This window comes from Barbus barbus, assembly GCF_936440315.1.
Source record: "Barbus barbus genome assembly, chromosome: 11".
Classification (NCBI taxonomy): Eukaryota; Metazoa; Chordata; class Actinopteri; order Cypriniformes; family Cyprinidae; genus Barbus; species Barbus barbus.
The window spans coordinates 5,885,101-5,911,109 of record NC_136739.1 but is presented as its reverse complement, the minus strand read 5'-3'; the positions used below and the strand labels follow the sequence as shown (position 1 = coordinate 5,911,109).

Sequence of the window (26,009 nt, the reverse complement as noted above, 5' to 3'; positions counted from 1 at the left end):
TAAGCACCGCCTCCGCAGAAGATGATCAACGCCTGCTTCTACATCGCCGCGCCCACCAATACTACATCCATGTCTGTTTAGCTCCGCCCAACGATCCATGCACTTAGTAGGTAAATGATAAGAGCAGCAAACACAGGTCTACGCAGAAACCAAACAACAAACTTAATTTGAAGAACTATATTTTTAATAAAGTTCCAGACTGCGTCAGTAAGAACACAGTCCTTTGTTCACTTCATATTACTTTGAATTTGACGCAGGATTTTCAGAAAAATTGAAACAAAGTTGATGCTGTGCCGACTATATTCGGTCTGACAGTAATGTTTGCACCACACAAGTGTGAGTAATTGTTTTTATTACATGGTCACTATTGCTTTGTCTGTTAAACAGATCGTTTGATGGGTACTGAGTATTTATGCGTTTTTAACCTAAATCACAGTAGTGTCCATCTGTGAAGGACGTAAACCTTCAAACACAACTATTTGCCAATCACAGCAGTGGGCATTTACTTCCGAGTCTACAATCCACCATCCCTATTCAAACAGAGTGTTCTGATGAGAGGGGTTAAAAACAGGGCGGAAAATAGCCTATTACTTCTAAATGATGTTTTTTGATGTAAATATTTTGATAACATTATAAGTGGACCTCAGAGAACAGTACAAAAAAAATCCCAAAAAACAAAGGCAATTCATGGCTGCTTTAAATGATTTTTTTGCAGTGATGGCTGAAAACAGGGGCTGAAATATTACTAATAGAACTTTGCTTTGGAAAGAAATGAGATTGTTTCAGTTTTGAAGGCCCCAATCTGGCTGCAGTCGTGCGTCAGTGAATCCCAGAGAACATCTCTGCAGTCTCATGTCTGAGAATTTATGCTTGACTTTCTTCCTGATGTGGTCATATAAGACAATAGGAGGAATTCTAGGAGAAACACTGGCTACTACGTCAGCACAAGTGAATTCATAAGAGCATAGACTTCAAAACAAACACAGGAAATGGAGTCACCCCTGCATTACAGAAGCATTACTGTACCTTCAAAACCCTCAGCCTCTCCTTGTTGTTCTTGGGCATTTTGTCACATCTGACCAGTTCTATGTCAAACCCGTCTCCAGAGTGCCCCATTATATCATACTACAGAGGAAAAAACAGGAAGGAGTAGAAGGGTTAGACCACGCTGCTAAGAAAATAACAAGCCAAACAATGATATGCCCAATGAGGAAACGGTTATTAGAAGTGTACCTTAGGGTATTTTTGTCATTGTATTAATCTGAGATGTGTCAAAAATGCATATCAAGATGAGACACATTGAACAAGTGAGACAGGACACATACCACAATATCGGATAAAATTCTATCAAATAACTGTACAGCATTTTCTGTCTGGAATCCATCACAAAGAAAACTCAAAGTTTTAGAACATTTGTGTAGACTTTGCTATCACAATTTCAGAGATAGGTTTTTCCACAGATAGCATTTACTTCCAAGTCACCAAACTCTTGTGATGTGATGCTGATGTAAATAAGTTATAATTACAAAACAATCTGGATGGCAGACACACAGAGTTGATGTTATAAGTTACACTCATGAATAGTCAATCAAAATGGGAAGTTTCATAATAATCTTTTGTCCAGTTCAACAGTGAGCGAGTGTCTTTGCAAACAATGCAGCAGTTGATGGCACTGACAATCTGAAATACATCAAATTCCATTACGTCGATATGTCTTCAGCATACTTTTGGCTGGTCGTATCAAGGGGACACTAGTCTCAGACCTCAAGCAACATGCCCACTGATATACTGTAGTTGATTGAAATTCCTAGATCAGATCTGACTGGTTAACTTTACACTTATCTGAGAGTCAGAGTGGACTGGTTTTAATCGGTCTAACATATTTTCAAGGTTATTTGTCAGAAAAACCATCAGTGTGGACCAGACTCTATGTTGATTGTCAAAGGTTGACAACATGAGACGCAGTAATGTGTAACCAGCAGAGCTGAGTGGGTGAAAGGACAAATGAGAAGAATGTGTGTGACACCTGCCTTTAGATCACAGGTGGATGAGTGTAATGCAGATTATGTAACTCACTCACTCACTCACTCACTCACTCACTCACTCACTCACTCACTCACTCACTCACTCACTCACACACACACACACACACACACATGTTGGGTTTCCATGTTTTATGGGGACATCCCATAGGCGTAATGGTTTTTATACTGTACAATCTGTATGTGCTATTGCCCTACACCAACCCTACACCTAAACTTAGCCCTCACAGGAAACATGCTGCATTTTTAGATTTTCAAAAAACTTTATGCTGTATGATTTATAAGCTTGTTTCCTCATGGGGACCAAAAAATGTCCCCACAAGATTAAGATTTACTGGTATTACTATCCTTGTGGGGACATTTGGTCCCCAGGACGTGATGAATACCAGGTGCACACACACACACACACACACACACACAATCTCACATATCACTGTCACTTCATTCATCTTTGTCACATCTATTACACTCTACAGTAACTGAGTTCTGACTAGGGCTCAGTTACTGTAGCCCTAGTCAGATAAATAAATAAATATATTTATTTATTTATTATTATTTCACCAAAATGTTAAGCAGAACAACTGTTTTCAGCTTCAATGATAACAAGAAATGTTTCTTGAGCAGTAAATCAGCATATGAGTGATTTCTGAAGGATGATGTGACACTGAAGACTGGAGTAATGATGCTGAAAATTCAGCTTTGCATCACAGAAATAAATTACATTTTAAAATATATTCAAATAACAAACAGTTATTTTTACATTGTAATAATATTTCACAATATCACTGTTTTTACTGTATTTTTGATCAAATAAATGCAGCCTTGGTAAGCATAAGAAACTTTTATTTCCAACAAAGAGCTAAATCAGAGACGCTATAACAACCTCTCTGTCTTAATGCCATTTTATTCCAACTGCTCTACTAGCACTTGATTTCAGTAAACTCAGGAAAATAAGTGTGTTAAAAATCATCACTACTATGGACGACTAAACCTGCAGAAATATAATAATAATATAAATAAATAAATGACTTTATAAAAGCAAATATTGTGAATTTGTAATAACATTTTATCCTAAATTAATTTTTATTAACCTTTTCCTTTATGTATGTTTTTCTGCATTTATTGTTATTCTTTTTTTTTAAAGGTTTGGTCCTCCATATACTACTGGTTTGCTTTTCATGGTCAAAAATGTGTATTATATATTTAAGCAATATCGATACGTATGTAATGCACTGCTCTGTGATAGAGTGATAGAAAGAGTGAAATGTTTCAGTGCCGTTGGTAGCCAAATTACTGCACCAGATCCAGCTGTTTTATAAATATAACAATCTATATTTATATCGTCCAGCCTCAGATCTGACCCCACACATTGAAAGTGTTGATGCACATTAGAGCAGAGCAGGATAATGTGAGCCATTGATAGCCACAGCTGCATATCTTCCACTGTCTTCCTCCCCCAAACTCCCCGGGATGGAGATAACAGATCATCTTTTGTGTGGCCCCTACAACTCTGCGAGTAGCTCCCAACAAGAGCCATGATTCACTGCCTCCAGAGCATCTGCCAGCAGCTCAGACGGACATAGACGGAGAGATGAAGGCAGGAAAAAGAGGAACATCAAGTGAAAGAGAGACTGAGAGACAGAGAGCTGCTAACCACTAATCAACCTAAACCGGCATGACTGTCTCCATGGCAAACGATACCTTACATAATTTTTGTTTACAATGGCAACCTCCATAACAGTGTATCAGCAAGTGTGGTGGGGACATCCCTATTACTCATCAGATCGGCCCAAGACTTTCACTCTTTGAGCACATCAACAGAAGGGCTGTTTCCATGGTGTGTTGCCTGGAGATGGTTTATTGTAAACAGATTTCACTATTTGTATTGAGTTTGTGGTGAGAAGATTGCAAAAGATCAACATGTACTGACTATATTTGAACTCTGTGGTCAACTTAAGATGAGATGGATATCAAAATTTCAGTCATTTTTTTTTTGACTGAGCAGAGGTGTGAATTTATTTCAAATGAAAGGCTCCGTCTCAAAATCTAGTGAGCCACCCTGCTGTCTAAATAGTCTAGTCTTCTAAGGCAGCAATTTCATTCAAATGGAATCTTAAATGACTAAACTGGTAAACGGGTATTGGTTAGTTTAAACCAGTCTTCTAGCCTGACTAGCTGAAAAGTGCCTAAAATCTTTCTAACTTCAGTAAACCAGACCAGATTTTAAATTTTTTTTTGGCAGGGATGTTGCAAAGCTATGACGGCGTTTTACTGCCATGTTAAAACATAACAAATATCTGAAATTACAAGATTAAAGTCAAAATAAGAAAAAAGTAAAAAATTATGAGAATAAAGACGCAGCAATACGAGAATAAAGTCAAAATTACGAGAATAAAGTCATAGCAATGAGATTAAAGTAGTAATATTTTGAGAAAAAAAATCAAAATTACAAGAATAAAGTCCTAGCAATATGAGAATAAAGTCAAAATATTTTGAGAATAAAGAAAAAATTCAGAGTAGAGTATGCTTGGAAATAATATGTCACGTCTTCAAATTCATATATTATTTGTAGTGCGCCAGCCACCCAATAATAGCAATAAGCTTTGTGCTTTTGGTACTTTTAATATAAAACAAAGTCTCAGCTTTCAGATACTGTCAGTTTTATAGCGAAATACAAACAACATGTCTTACAATAATGTGTTTTTCATGCTCTTTAAATGTGGCATGACAGAATGCTGTATTCGCCTCAGTTCAAGCGGCATGAGCATCAATCATCTTTTTGATTTTGCAATTTAATTCTTGTAAATTTGACTTTATTCTCAAAATATTTCAACTTTATTCTTGTATTGCTACGACTTAATTCTCATAATTTTGACGTTTTTTTCAAAATATTTCTACTTTAATTTCGTAATCTTAGGTTTGTTTTATTTTTTAGTGTGGCACTGAAACGCTGTTGCACAAAGCTAATAGTAACTCTAAAAAGCAATAAAATAAAACCATTGATTTAATTTGCATAATTTTGACTTTATTCTCATAATGTTGACTTTATTCTCAAAATATTTCGATTTTATTCTCAAAATATTTCGACTTCAATCTCCTAATCTCAGATTTGTTCATTTTTTTTTTTGTGGCACAAAACGCTGTTGTAACTCTAAAAAGCACAAAATAAATCACATTAATAAATTTTTTTTTAGCGATGCATTAATTTGATTATATAGTTACAAGATTTGTTTTTCAAATAAATGCTGTTCTTTTCAACTTTCTATCAATCAAAGAATCCTGAATAAATCTATCATGGTTTGTTCAACAATATTATGCAGCACAGCCGTTTTTTAACACTGATAATAATAAAAAATGTCTTTTGAATCATGTGACACTGGAGACTAGTGTAGAGATGGTTGAAAATTCAGCTTTGATCACAACAATAAATTACATTGTAAAATTTATTCAAATAGAAAATAGCTATTTTAAATCATAATATTTCACAATATTTTGTTTATTGTATTGCATCAAATCAATGCAACATTGGTGAATATTAGACACTTCTTTCAAAAGCATTACAAAATCATACGGACCCCATACAAACTTTCTCTTAAGTCGGAAAAATGCATTATGGGTTTGCCTTCTGCATGAAGGAAAAATGTCATGGTACCTTCGAATTTGCTCAGAAGAAAGAATCTAAAATATCAAACTTCCATCTACTTTGGAATGGGCTTAAAATGGATCTTGGAACAGAGCCGATGACTGATTGTCAAATCTCACCTTAAACTTGTGCTCGTAGCTCTCAAGAGCCTCCATCACCATACACACAGCTTCCATGGAGCGATCCAGACGGCCGTCCACGCCATTAAAGCGATACATGCTGCCAGAGACGTCCGCTAGCAGACGTAAACGCTTCGGCTTTTGCTGAGGAGACCCCAACTGCAGCCAGACCAGAGGAAAAACACATAAGTCATCCACACATCCAGACTCAAATGACCAGACAAATATTTAATTAGGAAAATCGTTTAATACAGTTACTATGCGGTTGCTTTAATTGCAGCGTTCTATTTAGCCAGACTCCTCTTCTGAAGGGCTTTATGGTCAGTGAGGTTTTTAATGGATTATACAGTAGCCATATAATATATTGAAGTTATTACAATCAATTCAGAAAGCAGATTTTAAATGAGGGCTTATGGGAAATTATAAATATTATGTGACATTCTTGCTGTGACTGTCTGCTAAACCGGAATTCACAATTACCAGTAGAAGAAACAATATGAATAGACGGAAGAAAATTGTTAGTTAAACATCAGGAAATCTAATAAATAATAATGCTACAACTTAAATTTATAGTTCGTCAGAAAATAATATTCAGACATTATTTATTCACCCTGTGCCTTTCCCAACCTCTCATCTGAATTCTTGCAAAAGCACCGTCACCTTTGTTGCCTTGGACAAAACACAGTTTTAAAGTCTCGATGAAATGGAAGTGATTGAAATGATTGGAGAAGACCTGCATATGTCACCAGAGAGATTATTTATATCTATCATTTCACTGAAAGACCGACTTCTCGACATTTTGATTAATGGTGCAGTACGTACTATTGACAGCAAGTGGTTGAAATGGGTACTGCAGTCCAAATTGAAATGATTGGAGAGCGTTCTTCAGTGGCAGCGTTTCACAAAACCATAGGGTATGACAGTAGCGGGTTTGGGGTGGGCGGGGGTTCACACCAGTAAGCGCTGAAGATAGAAAGGGAATTTTTTTTTCTTCAATAGTTAACCAAAGCATCGTCAGCTGATATTGTAGCTTTACAAGACACTTGCACTTTACATTTTATGAAAACCAAGCTCAAATGGAGTTGTCTTTGGACCAGCGAATGACGGAGATCTGTGTTTTGTCGCATCTTCTTTTTTGTCATTAGAATGGCTGTATCTGAGGCAGTAAGTACATGCTATGATCTAAACGATGAAGAGCTATATGCACAGGATATTTAAAACGTACAAAAATTTATTGACTACAACTAGACGGCAAAAGCTAAGATTCTTCTCCGCTCTTCAAACACACAAAAACATTAGCCTTTACAGCCATAGTGTTTGTGTAAAGAAAATGCTGTACTTATTCAATCATCAGTTATTTATTTACCCTTGCATTGTGAACATGTGGATCTGTCCCCAGGCTGTGTGTGTCGCTTCATTCTGAATGGAGGTGGGGTGAAGTTACGAGGTTTAACTGACAGTTTGAGGATCCAATGGCATTATATGAGGTTTAGTGACAAGCTCTTTTGAATGCTTTTCATTGGTTAAATATTTGTAAACCCTCAAACAGACACAAGGAAGAATAATAGCACTGATTTAAAATAATAATAACGTAATATAATAGAGATATGAAGTTTGGATAATTTTCCACGGCAAACCTGACTGGGCTAGGGTATGATGACTGCTATACTCTGCCATACGGAAACGCCACCCCTGGCGTTCTTTCTCCTGCCCCCTCCTCCGAGGACTCAACGCTCAAGCAGGTTGCCAGATTGAGGACACACAACAGGAGCCTTACACTGTAAGTTGATTGATCTGTGTTTTAATATGCCTCTGGTTATTGATTATAGCTTTTTAGGTGGATGCCGAGGCTTTTTAGGTCGGCTAGAATCTGCGATCTCTGACCCAGTTCATTTGCTGGCTTCCATGACTGCAAAATGTTGAGTTTTCCGCCAACTGGCAACCTGGAGTGTCGAAATGCTATTGGGTAAGTCTATGTTCACACTTGGCATCTTTTTTGACTAGAAAAAGTTGACAAGAAAGCCTAGCGCTGTGTGCTGCAGAAATGTCGGCTTTTGAAGTTAACGGGGAGGGTAATGTCAGTTCACAACGACGTTTGTGGGAGCGCAACATTATACGGGGAAGGAGCTCCGGTTGGATGATGCACGGTTTCATACAACTCCTTGTGCTCCGAAACTAGTACGATCTGTCAACCGGCTATCTTCTCCTTTTTTTTGTTGTTTTGGAAATGACTCGCCACTCGCTTGTCTTTGGTCAGCTGTCAAAAAGGCGTTTGACGTAGGGCGTTTTTTTCAGAAAAGTTAAACTTTTTTTAACTTGAAAAGAGCTCTGAGCTGCAGAAAAAGATGCTGGCGGTGGCGTTTTAAAAAGCGCTCAGGACTTTCTTGAAAACACTGTTTAGTCCATAGGATTATAATGTAAAACAGGCGCCGGTAGCTTAAAAAAAGACGCCAAATGTAGCCTAAATTGGCAGAGGGTGGAATCACACAGACCAAAACAAAAACAGACATTCTGACACGGAACACACATTTCAAAGCAGAATAACTGCCTGTAGCTTTGTTTTTCGGAGAAAAACTTTACGTTTCCTAAATATCCGCAAACATATGGTATTTTTATGCTTTAGTACAGTCAAAAAATGACATACAGCACCTTAAAAAAAAAAAAAAAAAAAAAAAAACTATGCATTGGTGCAAACAATTTTTTTAATTTTCATTTAGTTTAACTTGATGTGCTAAACTAAAATAATAAAAAAATAATAAAATTATTAAGTGTTAAAAGTTAAACTTAAACATTTAAATGAAAGAGGACAATCTAAAAATAAAAAATATATATATTTTTTTTAATAAACATCAATGATTCTATAATAACACTTTGTGGATGAGTATCATTCATAGTAAGATCAGTAACATCAATAAAATAAAATGGTGTGAATTTTCATTTCATGCCAACTTGGTTATTTAACCTAACCATGGTTATTCACTGAAAATGAGAGATAATGTGTATTCATGTGTGTTTGTATTTGTTCTATGTGATGAATATTGAGTGAATATGAGCTCTCACCTCTGGCTCCAGCTCTCCTCTGCGTTTATAAATGGCTTTCTCTCCTGTCAGGCCGTCAATGATCTTAGCATCGTCTAGCTCACCCAGAGCCTGATTCCTCAGCCACTGCCTCTCCTTCCCTTTAGCCTGAAAAACAAACACCATTTACATCTACTTTTTCAAAAAAGCTAATTCAAATTGTTTTCCTGTTATAAGAATATATATACAGAACAAAGTTTTGTGAGGTTCAACACTAGCACTATGAAATAAAAATAATACAAATTAAAGTTCTATATAATATAGTAATAATATAGTTTGTAAAATGGTTAACTGGTAAGACTTTACAATTAGGTCCATTAGTTGGAAGAGGTGTTAGTGAGGCCAGCAGGGGGTGCTCACCCTGTGGTCTGTGTGGGTCCCAACGCCCCGGTATAGTGACGGAGACACTATACTGTCAAAAAAAAAGCACCGTCTTTCGGATGAGACGTTAAACCGAGGTCCTGACTCTCTGTGGTCATTAAAAATCCCATGGCACTTCTCGTAAAGAGTAGGGGTGTAACCCCGGTGTCCTGGCCAAATTCCCTCTACTGGCCTTCAATCATGGCCTCCTAATAATCCCCATCCACTTGATTGGCTCTATGACTCTCTCTCCTCTCCACCTGTAGCTGGTGTGTGGTGAGCGCACTGGCGCCGTTGTACTGTGGCTGCTGTCGCATCATCCAAGTGGATGCTGCACACTGGTGGTGGTTGAGGAGAGACCCCCCCCCCCCCCCCCCCCCCCACATGATTGTAAAGCGCTTTGGGTGTACAGCAATACACAATAAATCGCTATATAAATGCATCATTCATTCATTCATTCATTCATTCATAAGGTCCATTAGTTAAGTTCATTGTAACATTTACAATGAATAATACATTTGTACTTATTAATCTACATACAAATTAGTTAATAAAAATACAACTAGTTATTGTTAGTTCATTGTAGCTCAAGTCCATGAAATAATATTAAGAGATACAACTTTTGATTTGAATAATGTATTAGTAAATGTTTAAATGAACATTAACTAAGATTACTTAAAGCTTTAGAAGTATTCTTCAACTAATGTAGGTAACCAATGTTAACACATGGAACCTAGGTAAAGTGTTACTGCAGAATGCAAGTAATATACAAAATATTTGAATTTTTTTAACTGAATTGTGATCTAGCATGCATATTTCAGTCATGACAATGACACCCAGCGGGTCCTTGACCTCCTTGGCTTTAAACATGGGTACAAATATCAACAAACACCCATAGAAGCACTTCCACATGTGGCTATCATTATATGAGCGAGCATGTCAGATCTCCATGACGAACAATGAACCGACACGTCACTGCTCATCACAAACACAAACACACACACACACACACACACACACACACACACACACACACACACGTGAACACAAGCATGTACAAAAACAGGCATGCAAGATTCAGACACATTCACAGACATACACACGTCTTACACCCCTTATTATTATTATGCAGGTAGTAAGGAAAGTATATGCTCTTGCAAAAGTTTCAGACAGAAGTGTGAAGTAATAAAGGGTCATGAGCTGAAGAAACAGTGCAGAGGAAGATGGCACTCCAGGGACTGACTGAATGGATGAGATCATCTGCTCTATTCTGTGTCACATCTCAAGTCTGCGTGAGAAAGAGCTCTAATGCTCCATTTCCACACAAATGCAGCCATTACTTACACAGATTTCAGACCTGAATGATGACAGAACTGACTGTTACAGCATAACCTGCCCACAAACAAACTCAGCACACCAGGGCTTTTATTTATGACACATATTCCCAAACATTTTTGACCTAAAATATTCACTTGAAATACCACTGAGATTTCAAGTTAATATATAATAATTCAACAACAACAACATTAACCAGCAGTCAGGTAAATAATATTTGTAGTAAGTGTTTCATATTTAATTATTTATTTATTTTTCAATTTTATATTTTTGTGATTTAATTCATTATTAGCATTTCTTAACATCCTTCATTGTTAACCTCAATTCACTAACCTCCAGCAGTTTCTTCTCAAATCCCCAGGGTTTCGCAAACCCCAGTTTGACATAATTACTCTAATGTTATAACCAATAACTATAATGTTTGATATTAAAATTATCTGAAACCATTTGGTCTAAATAAATAAAAAATAAAGCACAAACTTCAATCAAAAATCAATCTAAATGTAAAAATAGTGGAAATGAGCATGCACAATTAGCTTCTCAAAATCTGCAAATATGGTAGTTATTATATTGTTCAGTCCTTGTTTTAATCTCAACCAAAACATTTTTTTGTTTTATTTTTGGAAACATCTGAAAAACACCTAACTCTAAGTATAACATTGTAAACAATGCTTTGTAAACAGCATTAATAGTCCTCAAGCTAATATAACAGCATGTGTCTCATCTGAGTAACTGAGTGCATATACCACACACTACAGCACGACCTGCTGCAAACAAGCATCTGTCAGGTGTGTGAACGTTCGGGAGAGTCAGCTGTGGAAAAACACATGCCATGATGAGCAGTGATTACAGAGTAAAGGCACGGCTACAAATGTGCAGTTTTGCTTTCTTTTTACAGCTCTCATTTACATTCCTTTGAAGACGGAGGAGCTTTTTATGTTTTTCTGTGCTTCTTTGTTCTCCATACATTCAAAAGTTTAAACAAACTTGAAAATTTATATTTCTCATTATCTTAATAAATGCATAAATATAATGTAACATAACAAATAAATGCCCCTCCCCCCAAAAAAAAAATTCCTCATAAAACTGAATATTATTTTATTGTATTTTAATTTAAAGATAGTTTTCCCAACCTCTGACTGTTAATGTATGTCTCGGCATCTTTACAGGAGAAAATGAATAGGCACTGGTCAAATTACTATCCGGAAGAAACCAAGCGGTGAATAGAGGCTCAGGGTGAGGTGGAGGTTAAGTTCTTCTCAGGACAGAACCTGTGCAGAGCGATGCCAGTGTGCTCATCTGGACCACACACATGCCCGTGTGGCTGCCAGCTCTCTTTACAGCGTTATTGTAGGTGAAAGGAGATAGCACTGATTTAGAGGAGCGGACTGTGAAAGACAGACAGAGATAATCCTTGTCACCATGTTTTCACATAAACACATCTGTCTTTGAGCAGAGCTCCTCACACGGGCTGCCAAAGAGGAACCTGATCCTCCCAGAGGCTGGAGCCGGCGCTCTGTTCACACAGCACAGGGAATCCCCATGAGCACTAGGCTCAGAGCGCGCACAGATCTCAGAACAGATCGAGCAGCTGCTGCGCACTTTGTACAATGTGGACAGGGAAACCAGCTGGTCTTCAATCAGCATTTTCTGAGAAACTCCACCCATGTTCCAGCGCTCCGTCCACCCACACCCAAACAAAATAGATCAGGCGCACTAACGGACATCCCTCCATACAGAATGACAGCCGCCCGGGTCCATATCGACAGACCAATCAAAGGCCCGGGTGCCTAATAATAATAACAAAGCACGCTTGAAGTCACAGGATGTCTCGACTCTCATGTGTTGGCTGGAAAGCTGAAGGAAAACTGTCTGTGTGGTGCACTGCACACTAGAGCTTGCACAAACACTCAATGAGATTAATCGGCAAGCCAATGACTCTTAATACTCTGAACACAGACTATGTGGTGTCTGTCAGTTCAGAGCCATTGTGTCAATTATAGTAGTAGTAGAACCAATCAACTCAACTAATACCTAACAAATTTGGTAAATTTCGGTAGGAAATTTACAAAATATCTTCATGGAACATGATCTTTAATTAATATTCTAATGATTTCATATTTAATATTTAATTTTCTAATAGAATCATTTCATTTATCAGCGGTGAAGTATGGAGTGCAGCAAGGATCTGTCCTAGGCCCTCTGCTATTTTCAATATACATGTTGCCCCAAATATTATTAGAAAATACGGTATTTGTTTCCATTGTTATGCTGATGATACACAGCTATATATTTCTACAAGACCAGATGAAACTTCTAAATTATCTAAGCTAACAGAGTGTGTTAAAAATGTAAAAGATTGGATGACCAATAATTTTCTCCTATTAAATTCAGATAAGACAGAGACATTACTTATTGGACCAAAAAAAAACAGTACACAGAATCTCCTGGATTACAATTTGCATCTAGACAGATGTACTGTTACTTCTTCTGCAGTCAAAAATGTGGGTGTTATATTAGACAGCAACTTGTCTTTTGAAAATCATATTTCTCATGTTACAAAAACTGCATTTTTTCCATCTTAGAATCATTGCCAAGCTATGGAACATGCTACCTGTTTCTGATGCAGAAAAGCTAGTTCATGCATTCATGACCTCTAGACTGGACTATTGTAATGCACTGCTAGGTGTTTGTCCTGCATTTTCAATAAACAAGCTACAGATAGTCCAAAATGCAGCGGCTAGAGTTCTTACCAGGTCAAGAAAATATGATCATATTACCCCAATTTTACAGTCTCTGCATTGGCTACCTATTAAGTTCCGTATCATTTACAAAATATTATTACTTGCCTATAAAGGCCCTAAATGGTTTAGCTCATGCGTACCTAACTTGTCTTCTACCACGCTACAATCCAACCCGCTCCCTAAGGTCACAAAACTCTGGACTTTTGGTAGTACCTAGGATGGCAAAGACCACTAAAGGAGGTAGAGCTTTTTCACATTTGGCTCCCAAACTCTGGAATAGCCTTCCTGATAACGTTCGGTGTTCAGATACACTCTGTTTAAATCTAGAGTAAAGACACATCTCTTTAGTTCACATAATGCATCTTATAATCTTGTACGGCAGTTATATCTGATCAAATGTACATTATTATTATTCTTTAGCTTGGGTTGAACAAATCATTTCGCTTAGCTGGAACAGCAGCTACGCTAATTATGTCTCTATTTGTTTCTCTTTGTAACTAGGAATTACAGAAGCTTCAGTCTGGATCCAACCCTTAAATGATCTGAGATTACCAAAAACCTGAGAAAAGATAATGCCAACCCCTCAGAGGACCTCAGAGGATGCCAACGCTCAGACAACATACAGAATTAGCACATTTTGCCATAAGTTAAATATATTAAGGTTCTGCAATATATAAATATATTGTGGAAACTTAATTTCCTGTAGAGCTGCTTTGCTACGATTTGTATCGTAAAAAGCGCTATACAAATAAACTTGAACTTTAATTTATTCAGCAAGGACTTCTGAAAAAAGTATTACCGTTAACATTCCACAAAAATATTGAGTAGCATAAGTGTTTTCAATGTTTATATGAAAAGTTTCTTGAGCAGCAAATCAGCATATTAGAATGATTTCTGAAGGATCAAATATTGAGTAGCATAAGTGTTTTCAACATTTATAATATGAAAAGTTTCTTGAGCAGCAGATCAGCACATTAGAATGATTTATGAATTTATCGTGTGACACTGAAGACTGGAGTAATGACACTGAAAATATTTACCATCACAGAAATAAATAACATTTTAAAATATATTCAAACAGTTATTTTATATTGTTAAATATTACTGTTTTTGCTGTACTTTCAGTCAAATAAATGCAGCCTTGGTAAGCACAAGAGACTTCTTTCAAAAATAAAAAAAAAATCTTTCTAAAATCTTGCCAAACTCAAATTTTTTCATTATATTGTAAGCCTTATCATAATGCAATTAAACTACTAAGTAGGTAAGTTTATCTTAATTTCGCTAAAAAGTTTTTGGTGGGTCTTGAGATAAATAAAAACTTCTCTAGGTGAGTCCTAGCATGTTTGGGAATCGCTGGACACTGCTGAAGCCGGACTACTAGAGGTGGTTACCTGCAGACTGTCCAGAATGATGCGGAGCGACTGGACCTGTCGTCTGACCGCTCCCGAGAAACGCTCGTACGTGGTGGCATCATACTCACTCATCTCAATTTCCTTGAGCCTGAAATAAAAACATGACACTTCAGTCATACAAACACAATCTGCAGTGTTTACAATTACTAACTGTATAGAGTAAAGCACCAGTATTATTACTGCTCATGTGAGATCTGAACAAACCTCTAACCATAAATATTAAACAATCTGTATCTTACATACATGAATAATTCTTCAAAATCATATGTCTTATTAAGCAACCACTTAGCAGCCACCCTAGTTACCTCACATTCGTATATTTCTAGCATCTCGGCTCTGAGTTTTGTATAAGAGCCAATAACATTTTCTTCAGAAAACCTCTCTTCATTTAACTTTCCCTGAGGCGTTTAAACTTGTGAACAATGTGTAGTAAGCCTTAAAGGAGTGTTCTGGGACAGGAGGATTTCAGAGGACATTGATCAACACAGGTTCTGTTTAGTCACACATTAAGTACAGCTGTCAAGATAGAGAATAACGCACACTTCAGAGTAGGAGATGTAGGATAAACATTTCTCTTGGGGCAAGTCCCTACAGCTCCATGACCAGCACCCACACACACAACACACACCCAGGTGCTCAAAGCCCAGTCAGACTCATCAGTGTGGGGTTAAGAGCTCTGCCGGGTTACTAGTCACCCATGAGGATTTCTGCACCAATGTCAAGAGAACACGTCCAATTCACAATTCAACAAAATAAATAAATAAACCAAAGCTTATTTCAGTGGTTCTCAAACCTTTTGGCTTGAAGTCCTCTAGTTGTCCAACATAATATTTGAAGGACCCCCACTTCTACATTTTTATGACTGGAAAGATATTGTAGTAATTTTTTACATTTATTTCGCATAAATAAAATACTATTATGATGTATAAATACACAAAAATAATTTGTAAAAATAATTTCATAATATTACATCAATTTTTTCCTTTTTACATTACTTTTTGCATTAAAATACTGATAATTAGGATGGGTTTTGCTTAATTGTTTTAAAATGTGATAACTTCAAACTAACTAAATAAATAAACAAACAAATGAAATTAAAAAACCCATATATACGATTATTTTTTGTCTTAAAATTAAATTTGTAATCTGTGCCAGAACTGCAAATACAATGACTGTTTTCAAATAAGTTTCCTGTAAAATCCATCTGTCAACAACTGACTGGCAAAGATAATAGTATCAAACAAAACTTTAAGGACTGGCTAAGCCAGCGCTGCCATGTCAAACCTTACAAACAAAACATTTAATTAATTAATTGAATTGATTTTTTGTGGTGAAATATGGCCCGGTGGAGCATGTTCCTGCCAGGTTTTGTGAGACTCCCTCAGTCATTTGATGGACAGCCCTCAGCAGGGGTGGGTTCTGCCGCACAGGTGGGGTGAAGCCAATAATCCCTAAACGGATTCTACAGTTCATCCTGCTCTTCTGGTCAGACCCAGGATATGCCTGCATGAATGTGTATGTGCGTTTGATGTCATGAGGAAGAAACAGAGTGTGAAGAGTGTCTAGACCGTAGCGGCCCACAGAGCTCAGGTGCGCTCACACACCAAAACTATCAGACGTGAGATCAGACCAGACAGCATGATTTGAAGCCCTATCTCAAAATACTGTGACATTGTGTTTCCTTTCAAAAGAAATCCTCCCTCGCCTCTCCATCAGCACCTGGAGCAAAAATGTCACAGAATTGATTGTTTCTGTGCTACAAAAGATAATGCAACACGTAAGGAGCGCTCTCTCTTCTTGCTCGTGGTATTATCGCTCTCCTTCTTCCTGCTGTGCTTCTCTTTCTCACACAGGCACAGGCTGTGGGTTTCCTGTCTGGCCTCTGAAGCTCACATTCTTTGCACAGTGTTATTGGAGAGAGGACAGACTGCTGATGCTATTTTCTCCTGAATTCCAAACCTGTCCACAGAGCAGAGAGAGAGCTGGCCAGTGTGGCCCTGTGTTCTGGGTGCTCTGCTTCACTTGATTGACTAACACTTTCACAACAGAAATAGAAACTATTCTTCCTAATGACTATACTGTATTTATTTTGCAGCAAAAATATCTATATTGCCTCAAAACAAGATATGTTTACTTGAGAAGCAAAACTGTAATAATAGTGAAATACATATATAGTGAATTATGTTCATTTATCTTATCCCATTGGGAAATGATGAAATTTAAGGTTAAAACAAGAAAACAATAGCTGATGGGTTGTTCAGGGTTGAATCAGTGTGTAAATATCCCACTATATTTTTTTGCATATGCAAGTAATTAAGGAAGGAAGCAATAGTTAATGTTATTGCTGGAGCAAAACCAGGGATGTTCATAAACTTTAGAAAACTGCTCTGAAAAATGTACACAATTATTTCATTATATAAATTACCCTTCAAAACTTTCAAAATAATGAATGCTTTCATTTAGCAAGGATGCATTAAACTGGTCAAAAGTGACAGTAAAAACATTTATTTAGCTGTTCTTATAAACTTTTTATTTTTACAAAGTAAAGTTGTTGTGGTGTAACACACATTTGCAAAAAAGGTAGATAAAGTTCCTCTTCCTGTGGAAAGCCATGTCAGCTGAGATTGAAATATTGTGAACGTGACAGAGAGCATGCAGATCAAACAATGTGCAGCACAAAGTGAAAAAACACCATCTGAGAGTAAAAGAATTTAAACAGCATTACAGAAGAACGTCCACCCATCTGTGTTTCATGACCCTGTCTTAATACTATGCATAGAAAAGAACACACAATTAAGTACAGAAGGAAAACATATTAATTTAATTGCTTTTGTAGTTGCTTAGACCAACACATACTGTGATTACTATTTACATTGTTTTAATTGCTAATAATACACCTTCAGCTATAAGTTAGAATTCTGTGTCAAGTTTAAGTGCCTGATCTTGATTTGAGCATATTTCTGAAAGTCTGCCATATAGAAATATCTTCTCTGAATTACTGCACAAGTACAAGTCAAATACTCTTCCCCACAGAACACAACGAGCTACATTCCTCTTCTTCAGCCTCTGATGTTTAAGATAAAGACAAGCTTGGATTTTCTCACTAAATTTAATTTCAATGGCGAGACAGCAGCCTTAAAAGGGTTCATATTCTGCACTTACTTATTGTTGTCCACTCCTAATCTTATTCAAGGTTTATTGTATCAAAAAACTTAGTTTTATGTGAGCATTTTCTGTCCTCTCTCTAACTCTCAGAACTGAAAAAGTTGTTTTTGTAACTTTAGTAAAACCAATTAATTTCAAAAGAACAAGAAAAATCCTATTTAACCCCCATTTAAGAACAAAATAAGCAAATGGCACACCAAACATATTTAGGCCTAACTGCATAACTCTGCATAGTTTATTATTAAATATATGCATCTGTTTGACTTTAATAATTTTTTCAAAATGCATTCATTTAAATTGCTTAGATTTAGTAAAAATCAGTTCATTGTAAAAACATATTTATTCAGTTAAAAAGTATGAACTATTAAAATACGGTTAGCTGTGGAGTAAGCAATATTCATTTCTTTCAAATATATGAGTTTAAAACAAATTGGATTTATGGATCATAAATATGGTTATTTATTGCAAACAAATTCGGTTACATAAATATGACCCGTTTCATTTAGGGATGACTAACAAATATGCATCACATTAAGTTTATAAGTGTGTGTTTGTGCAGCTTTGTGCAGTCCACTGGACCAAACAGAGGCTTCTTTCATGACGATACACTCTCACTTGCTTCATGCACCATAATGAATCATAGCATTCACGGGCTGCATATTTGAGATATCTGGGCCCATTGAAGAGCTCTGTAGTGTCCATTCTGTGATCTGGAACATGCTGTTTTTATGAGCCACTCATAATAGTATCTCCGGTATGTTTTAAAGCGTAGTACTGCACTTGATGCAATGCATTGTCTTATTGTGAATGAATAAGTGTATGCTATTCCAAAAACGGCTTGTTTTTGTTGTCTTACTGACTTGCAATGACTTTCCATTTCCTCTGGCATCTCTTAGGCCATGTGGTTATTGGATCATGTTAACTTAAATAGCCAAAAACTATTGTTTTAGCAAACACATATTCATTTTGGTAACTTTTCATGATCCTATAAACTCTCGATGCTTAAAAAAACAACATTTCTAAACAATGTTCTGTTTTACTCAGATGTCATATTATGGAATTAAAATGCGTTGCGGATGGCAATTAATGTTGACTTTAAAATCAAAAATATTTATCAATATCTCAATTAATTTGCCATCTTGGATCAGTGTTATTTTACTATCATTGAGACATTGTTGTGGTTTTTAGGTTTTTTTTTTTTTTTAGATTTTTTTTTTTTTACATTTTCATTTTAGTTATTTGTTTGGTAATTTTGTAGTGTGTTTTTGTCCCTTTTATTAGTTTTCTTTTTAATACATTTTTAGGGCTGTCCCCTAATAGTTGACTAATCGTTAGTCAACCAGAAGAGGCTTGCTCGACAAAATTTTTATTAGTCGCTTAGTTGCAGAAGAAAAAAAAATTAAATCCAGGCGAAGTCATGCAGTCCATGACGGACAGATTGTAAACAGCTATGGTAATACAGTACATCATGCAGGACATCCAAACGGTGATCATTCATTGACCTCAAATATGGCTTATCATCTGAAATATTTAAATATTAGCAACTTTACATGGCTGCTCAATCTAATGTTAATCTAGAAATATGTGCACCGTTCAAGTGTCTGTGTGGAGTGTGGAAGCAGGACAGATGATCACTTGCTCTTAAAATACTCCCTCATTTTTGCTCATACAGATAAGAGTAATACATCTTTCAAATCTGTAAAGACTCTACGTTTATTTGTGTGCACTCACAATAACAACAAAACGCGCTTCTGTAAAATAATGAAAGCAAACATGATGCGCTTTCTGCCGTTTCGGCCTCTGTGAACTTGAACTCTGTGTATATCTTTGCCTTACAAACATTAAATATATCTATAGAGAGTGAAATGTCTACTTTCAAATGAGCCAATTCAAACGTAAAACAAATATTCTCAGATTAATCCATATGAAACATGCATACAGGCGCATCACTACTGCGGACATGACGAGTCAGTGTCACCGACTTCATCTCTTAAACCGAAAACAAAGAAAGCATAGTTTATCAAATTATTCAAATGTTAATGCAGTCTCCTTACTGTTTTTGCCTGACACATTCATAATCATTACTTCTGCCGATGCACTGTAGCAAGCTTTATGCGTGTGCTTGAGCGCTTATTAGGCTATGTACAGGCAATTAAAGGCTCATTATAATGATTTAAATGGTTTATTAATAAACATGCGATTAGTCGACTAATGCTTAAAATGACCAGAAAATCCTTAGTCGAGGGCAGCCCTACTTTTTTTTTTTATTTACATTTGTACATCAAGTCAAACTAAATGAAAATGAGAAATGCAGTCTTAGCAACTAGATGAATTTGATTTTATTTTATTTTATTTCAAGTAAAAAAAAAATGGTTTTAAATACTATAACTATAATAACCCTGTCTTACATCATTTTAGTTTTTTTACTGAGCTAAGTGCAGTGCATTATGGGATTGCATTTTAATCAAAGCACATATGCATTACTAATGCATATATTCCATACACGGGCAGCTCAGTACATTATAAAACAGAGCCTCACACATGAATACAGACATACGCTTTCATGAGCACAGAGCGAGAGCTTCATTGACAGAGCACTGCAGAATATGGAGAGATTAACAAGCACTCAGAGCAGAGGGTAAAGGCCACACAGGGTCAAGTGTAGGCTTTTTGGAGAAATCTGTGAGGGTTTGAACTGAATGAGTGATGAACGAGAGAGACAGATTGTTGTACCTCTGCTTAAAAGCCTTCTCTCCCATCTCCCTTGCTGCTCTCTTCACCTCATCGGGCACGGCGTCTTTCTCCGCCTGAGAGATCTGGTAAACTTTGTGTCCGGCATCCAGACGGTAGGGGCCTCCTTTCCCTCCAAGACCCGCTGTATCTCTGCCGCCTACACAAACATATAGGCACTATGTTGAGTTTAAGTGATATACTTTTTTGATGAATGAAGGAAGCAAATGCAAAAAACAAAACAAACTGTGTGCTGACATTGATCGGGGTCTGTGCACAACTGAGACTCAAAAACTAAAGGTTCAAATAAATATTCTTAAAGGAGTGTGATTTAATGAAAAATTAACCCTATTTATTAGGAGTATTACGATTTTTTGCTTTTGTTTTAGTTATAAAAAAACAAAGTAAAGGCAGGCCATCCAAGATGTAGATTTATTTTTTTGTCTTCATCAGAACAGATTTGGAGAAATGTAGCATTACATCACTTGCTCACCAATGGATCTTCTGCAGTGAATGGGTGCCGTCAGAATGAGAGTCCAAACAGCGGATAAAAACATCACAATAATCCACAAGTAGTCCACACCACTCCAATCCACCAATTAATATTTTAAAGTGAAAAGCTGCACGTTATTTAATAAACAAACCCATCATTAAGATGTCTTTAACTTTAAATTGCTGTTTCTGGCTAAAATATGAGTCCTCTCTCCATAATATTGCTTTTTCCAGTGAAAAAGTCATCTCGTCTGAATCACGAGAGAAATATGCACAGATCAGCCACCATTTATAAGAACAGTCCAAAAGAGTTGTAAACAAATATGTTGCTGGATTTTGATGTGAGAGGACAACAGGTGATGGACTTTTTCAATGGAGGAAGCGTTATCATGGATTACGTTATTATGGACCTGCATTTTGTCCAGAAGCGACAATTTAAGGTTAAAATGCCTTAATGATGGATTTGTTTCTTAAAATTATGATGGTTTATGCTTCGCAAGATGATAACTGATGGACTAGAGTGGTGTGGATTGCTTGTGGATTATTGTGATATTCTCAATCTGACGGCACCCATTCACTGCAGAGGATCCATTGGTGAGCAAGTGATGTAATGCTAAAATTCTCCAAATTTGTTCTGATGAAGAAACAAACTCATCTACATCCTGGATGGCCTGTGGGTGAGTAAATTTTCAATTTTGGGGTGTGCTATTCCTTTAAGCAGAACAGTTACCCCGACCACTTGCTATTAAATGAATAGTGATTCTCAGATTCTCATTATTCTGATAAACCTAGATTCTACCTGTGCCTCCAGCCCACTGGTTCCCCCCTACATGAGGGGCATTTTTGGCGTCAATCTTGCCGTGTTTGGGGGAGCTGACATCTTGGCCACTGTCTCTCTGAATGGTGATCTGAAACAAAAAGATGCTTTCAAACCAGATCTTTGTTGAAATACTATCTGAACATTCACTCTTTTGATCTTCACCTTTTTGCTAAGTGGAAAAACCGGCATGCGAGACACATATTCAGTCAAATGATTATATACCAAATTAAATTCGGGATAGATTTCCTATCTAGAGTCATTTGCAAAAAAGTTGTGGAAAAGGTGTGCTTAAACTGACTTATTAATGTCAAAAATGTGTTTATTCTGGAATCACAATTGCAGGAAACAATGCAACTGAATGTTGATTTTCATGAAGAGCTGGCAGGAAACAAGTCGCAAACTGACTGACAATGCCAAAGTTTGTTTATTTTATATGATAGAAATCCAGAAAGATGGAAGAAAAAAATCTCAATGGAGCACAAAAATGCAAAATAATAGATAACTATTACACGAGACATCACTGCTTGTGAGCAAGACCCCATCTTATGGTTCAAGGGGAACCTCACAGATTTGTGGTACGCCACTGGAACTCGTAACAGATTTTAAAGTGTGATCTGTGTGTAGACATGTTTGTCTCCTAAGACTTGAAGCTCTCTGAAGCAGGTCTCTTTATCTATTTAGGGGTATTCTCTCACTTCTCTGATCTTCCGTCACACAGTCCATTAATATCATAAAGCACTGGGCCTCTTTTTAATACCCACGCACCCATCCGGAGGGTTGTGGCTTTCTCATGACCTCCACACACTCCTTTACAGCCCCTGCTGTGCGCAAATACAGTCTGAACATAATTGCTAGAACTTCCTATGAAGGCTTCATAGTTGTTCCGAGAGCAGCACTTTGAAGTGTGATTGTGTCTTCGGGAGAGATAGCAGCACAGCTGGACTGTGAGAGAACAGACACTTAGTGTTCCAGAACGTTCCTTTGCCTCCTATTAATATAAAGGCCATTTCTCAATATGCAATGATCCTGGATGTTTTGACTAAGCAAGGTCATGTAAGGTCAATGAACATGAAGTCACTGAGCTTTTTATGACACAAAACAGAAATAAAAACAGAAAATTACATCATAGAGAGCAATCTTGACCCTCATGACTGTGTGAAATATCTTAAAATACCAGATAATTTGACCTTTCTATGCTAAGGCAGTTCATGTTGTGGTCAAAATATCCCCTTTTGTGTTCCATCTGTTGCATCATCTGTCAGCTTTCCCTTTTAAATATATCAAAGAGATAACAAGAACCCAGTGATAAAGATAAAGAGATTCAGCATCTTCATTTCAATTCTGGATTTGTTCCAAAATAACAATAAATTCCTCCAGTCTAAATATTCAAAGACATAACATAATTTCAAACAGATCTGGTGTCCATGCTACTGTATGTCTGAGTCAGTGTTTATGTGTGCGTGACTGCTGTTTTAATACAGGATGTTAAGAAACTGTTGAGCTTTTCTGCGAGTGTAAGATTATACTCAAAGCACTTTTGACACCTACACACACATGCCTCAATCCGATGTGAGGTCATGCGCATTCAACATTTCTGTGTGTGTGTGTAGAGAGAGAGAGAGAGAGAGATGGTTTACAGATGCTCAGGATGAACGTGGCTTATAGAGAGATTAACTACATTTGGCAATAACATGTACAGAATCGTCACACCAGCAAGACTACAGATAATTGATGAATGATAAATCATTTTAGATGTCTGTACAAGACTTGTGCTCTATATAAATTGCCAAATTGTTGCAATCTGAGATTTGATGCTCTTCCTGTGTTTAGTCTGAAGGAGGGATAGCGCAGGGACAGTGGTGGGAAAAATGTCGCTTCCCATTTCTACGGAAGATCAGTGACAGTTCTGTTTATGATAAGGAGATTTGTGTGTGTGCAACGTGGCATCAGATTAGCCAGGATTTAACAGCACAAAGATGAGACACACACACACACACTCAAAAAACCCTACTGACATGACAGACAGACAGACAGACAGACAGACAGACAGATAGATAGATAGATAGATAGATAGATAGATAGATAGATAGATAGATAGATAGATAGATAGATAGATATACATTTTAAGAGCCTATTTATGCTTTACTGCATTAAGTGTATTCTTTGATCGGACAGTTATCAGATGGCAAAAGACCCAGATGGTAAATGCCCTCCGAAATGCATTCGGGATGGATTGCAATCTAAACACCACTTCAGAAACCACAGCTCTATTGGAACACACAGTACATCTCCAAAGATGCGGCCTGCAGGAGATGAGCATCTGTCTTCAGAATGTGCAAACTAATGCAAAAGAAACTCACTGTTCAGCATCACATCTTCAGTCTGTGCTATCTCTGCATGTTCAACACACAATCATCTTGTCATCTTCATTAAAAGTGGTGAAAGCTAAATTCTTTTACCAGTGCTGATGACACATGCATTTATGGAAGCAGATTGATCGCATTAATAATTCACGCAAAAGACACGATGCACACATGCGTCGACGGGACATAATTGTGTTTTGCATTTGTGAAACCTATTTGAGGAATATATAATCTTATTTTGTTCACGTGAATTGGTTTTTGTGAATATTTATTTTTTTTTGTGCACGTGAATTGGGTTTCACTCATGTGAACTGGGATAAGCATGTGTGCATTGTGTCTTTTGCGTGAATTATTAATGAGATCAATCCGCTTCCATATACATTTGTGTGGCTAAGTGTGAATGGAGATTATCTGATCTGGTTATCTGATCTGAGAAAATGCATGAAGTGACAAGTGTACAGAGGCCAAAACTGTTTACAAATTTCATTGCATTATTAAATACCAAACCAAGCGGCATCTGAAAACTAATGTCACTTTTTCTTCATCATTTTTTCTGCTTTTTGTGGTCACTGTATGTACAGGAGACTTAAATTATGGAACAACAATGACACACATCACATCAAAGCAAATGGGTCATTATTGCTAACTAGGGCAAGCCTCTAATTTAAGCTTTTTATCCAATTTCACTTAATGTAGAACAATTACGGCTAGCAGCTAATGTGATTATAAAAGCATATAAAACGCTGACTAGTAATTCACTGTCTGTACAGTGAGGCAGCTGTCTTTAGTTTTGAACACATATCAGAAAGTCAGTCTGTTGGTGTATTTGCATCCAGACAGAGGTACTGGTCCCTGTCTTGGAGCAGCGCCACACTGCCCTTTCTAGCGGCCCAGTGGGCAGAGCAGGAGCCCAGGCTGGAATGTGAAGAATGCCCGTGTTTTGAGGTTGTTTCTGAAATGAAATGTCCCAGCCTGGTTGCTGAGAGGCCACTGCGTTTAGCAGGAGACCCACACAGAGAGCAGGACAATGCAGTCAGACACGCTGTACTATCCACTGACCACAGGAGGCCCAGCAAGCCCACAAACCCCTTCATTACATCAGCGCCAAGTTTTCACTTGATCTCACGGGTTTCACAATCCTGCTTTACACACGCTGCAGATATATGACAACGACTATCAGGAGAACTGCTGTACAGTAGATCAAAAATATAATGCAACTGTTTCGGGGGCAAATAGAGCAACACTGTTAGATTGGACAGTTTTACAATCACTGTAATTTAGCTCTACATTCAACAAAAATGGATAGGATTTTGTGGAGTGATCGCAGAATTTAATGGCAAATCAAGCAAACTCTGCATTATTCAAAGAAGGTTTTTCATCTCTTTTACAGAATTTTTCCACAAAAATAGTGAATGCAATCACTAAAAACAATGTTACATCAACAGACAATGGCATACGTAATTATATATATCTATCTAATATACCTATTTAGTTTTTTTTTTTTTCAGTTTTAGTTTCAGTAATTTTAGTTCTTCAACTTAAACTAAACAAAAATTAAAAAGTTTACGCAGCTCATGCTAATTACTTTTTTAATTATTTATTTTATTTTTTTGTATTTTTAATTTTTAGTCTTAAAATTTAAGTGGCTTTAATATAGTCAATACACACACATACACGCACACACGCACGCACACACACACGTGAAC

General features: G+C 36.9%; 1 protein-coding gene across 1 annotated transcript in view; it reads right to left on the bottom strand.

Annotated features, from left to right (window-relative positions):
• LOC306876667 (von Willebrand factor A domain-containing protein 8-like) overlaps positions 1–26,009 on the bottom strand; it is a 114,064-nt gene that overhangs the window by 2,310 nt on the left and 85,745 nt on the right. The window contains exons 38-43 of the mRNA XM_079428008.1: positions 21,920–22,028; positions 20,632–20,788; positions 14,713–14,821; positions 8,865–8,990; positions 5,805–5,963; positions 1,027–1,125 (exon numbers count right to left, since the gene is read on the bottom strand). Coding sequence (XP_079284134.1) covers positions 1,027–1,125; positions 5,805–5,963; positions 8,865–8,990; positions 14,713–14,821; positions 20,632–20,788; positions 21,920–22,028 — 759 coding nt within the window. The remainder of the gene's footprint in view (positions 1–1,026; positions 1,126–5,804; positions 5,964–8,864; positions 8,991–14,712; positions 14,822–20,631; positions 20,789–21,919; positions 22,029–26,009) is intronic.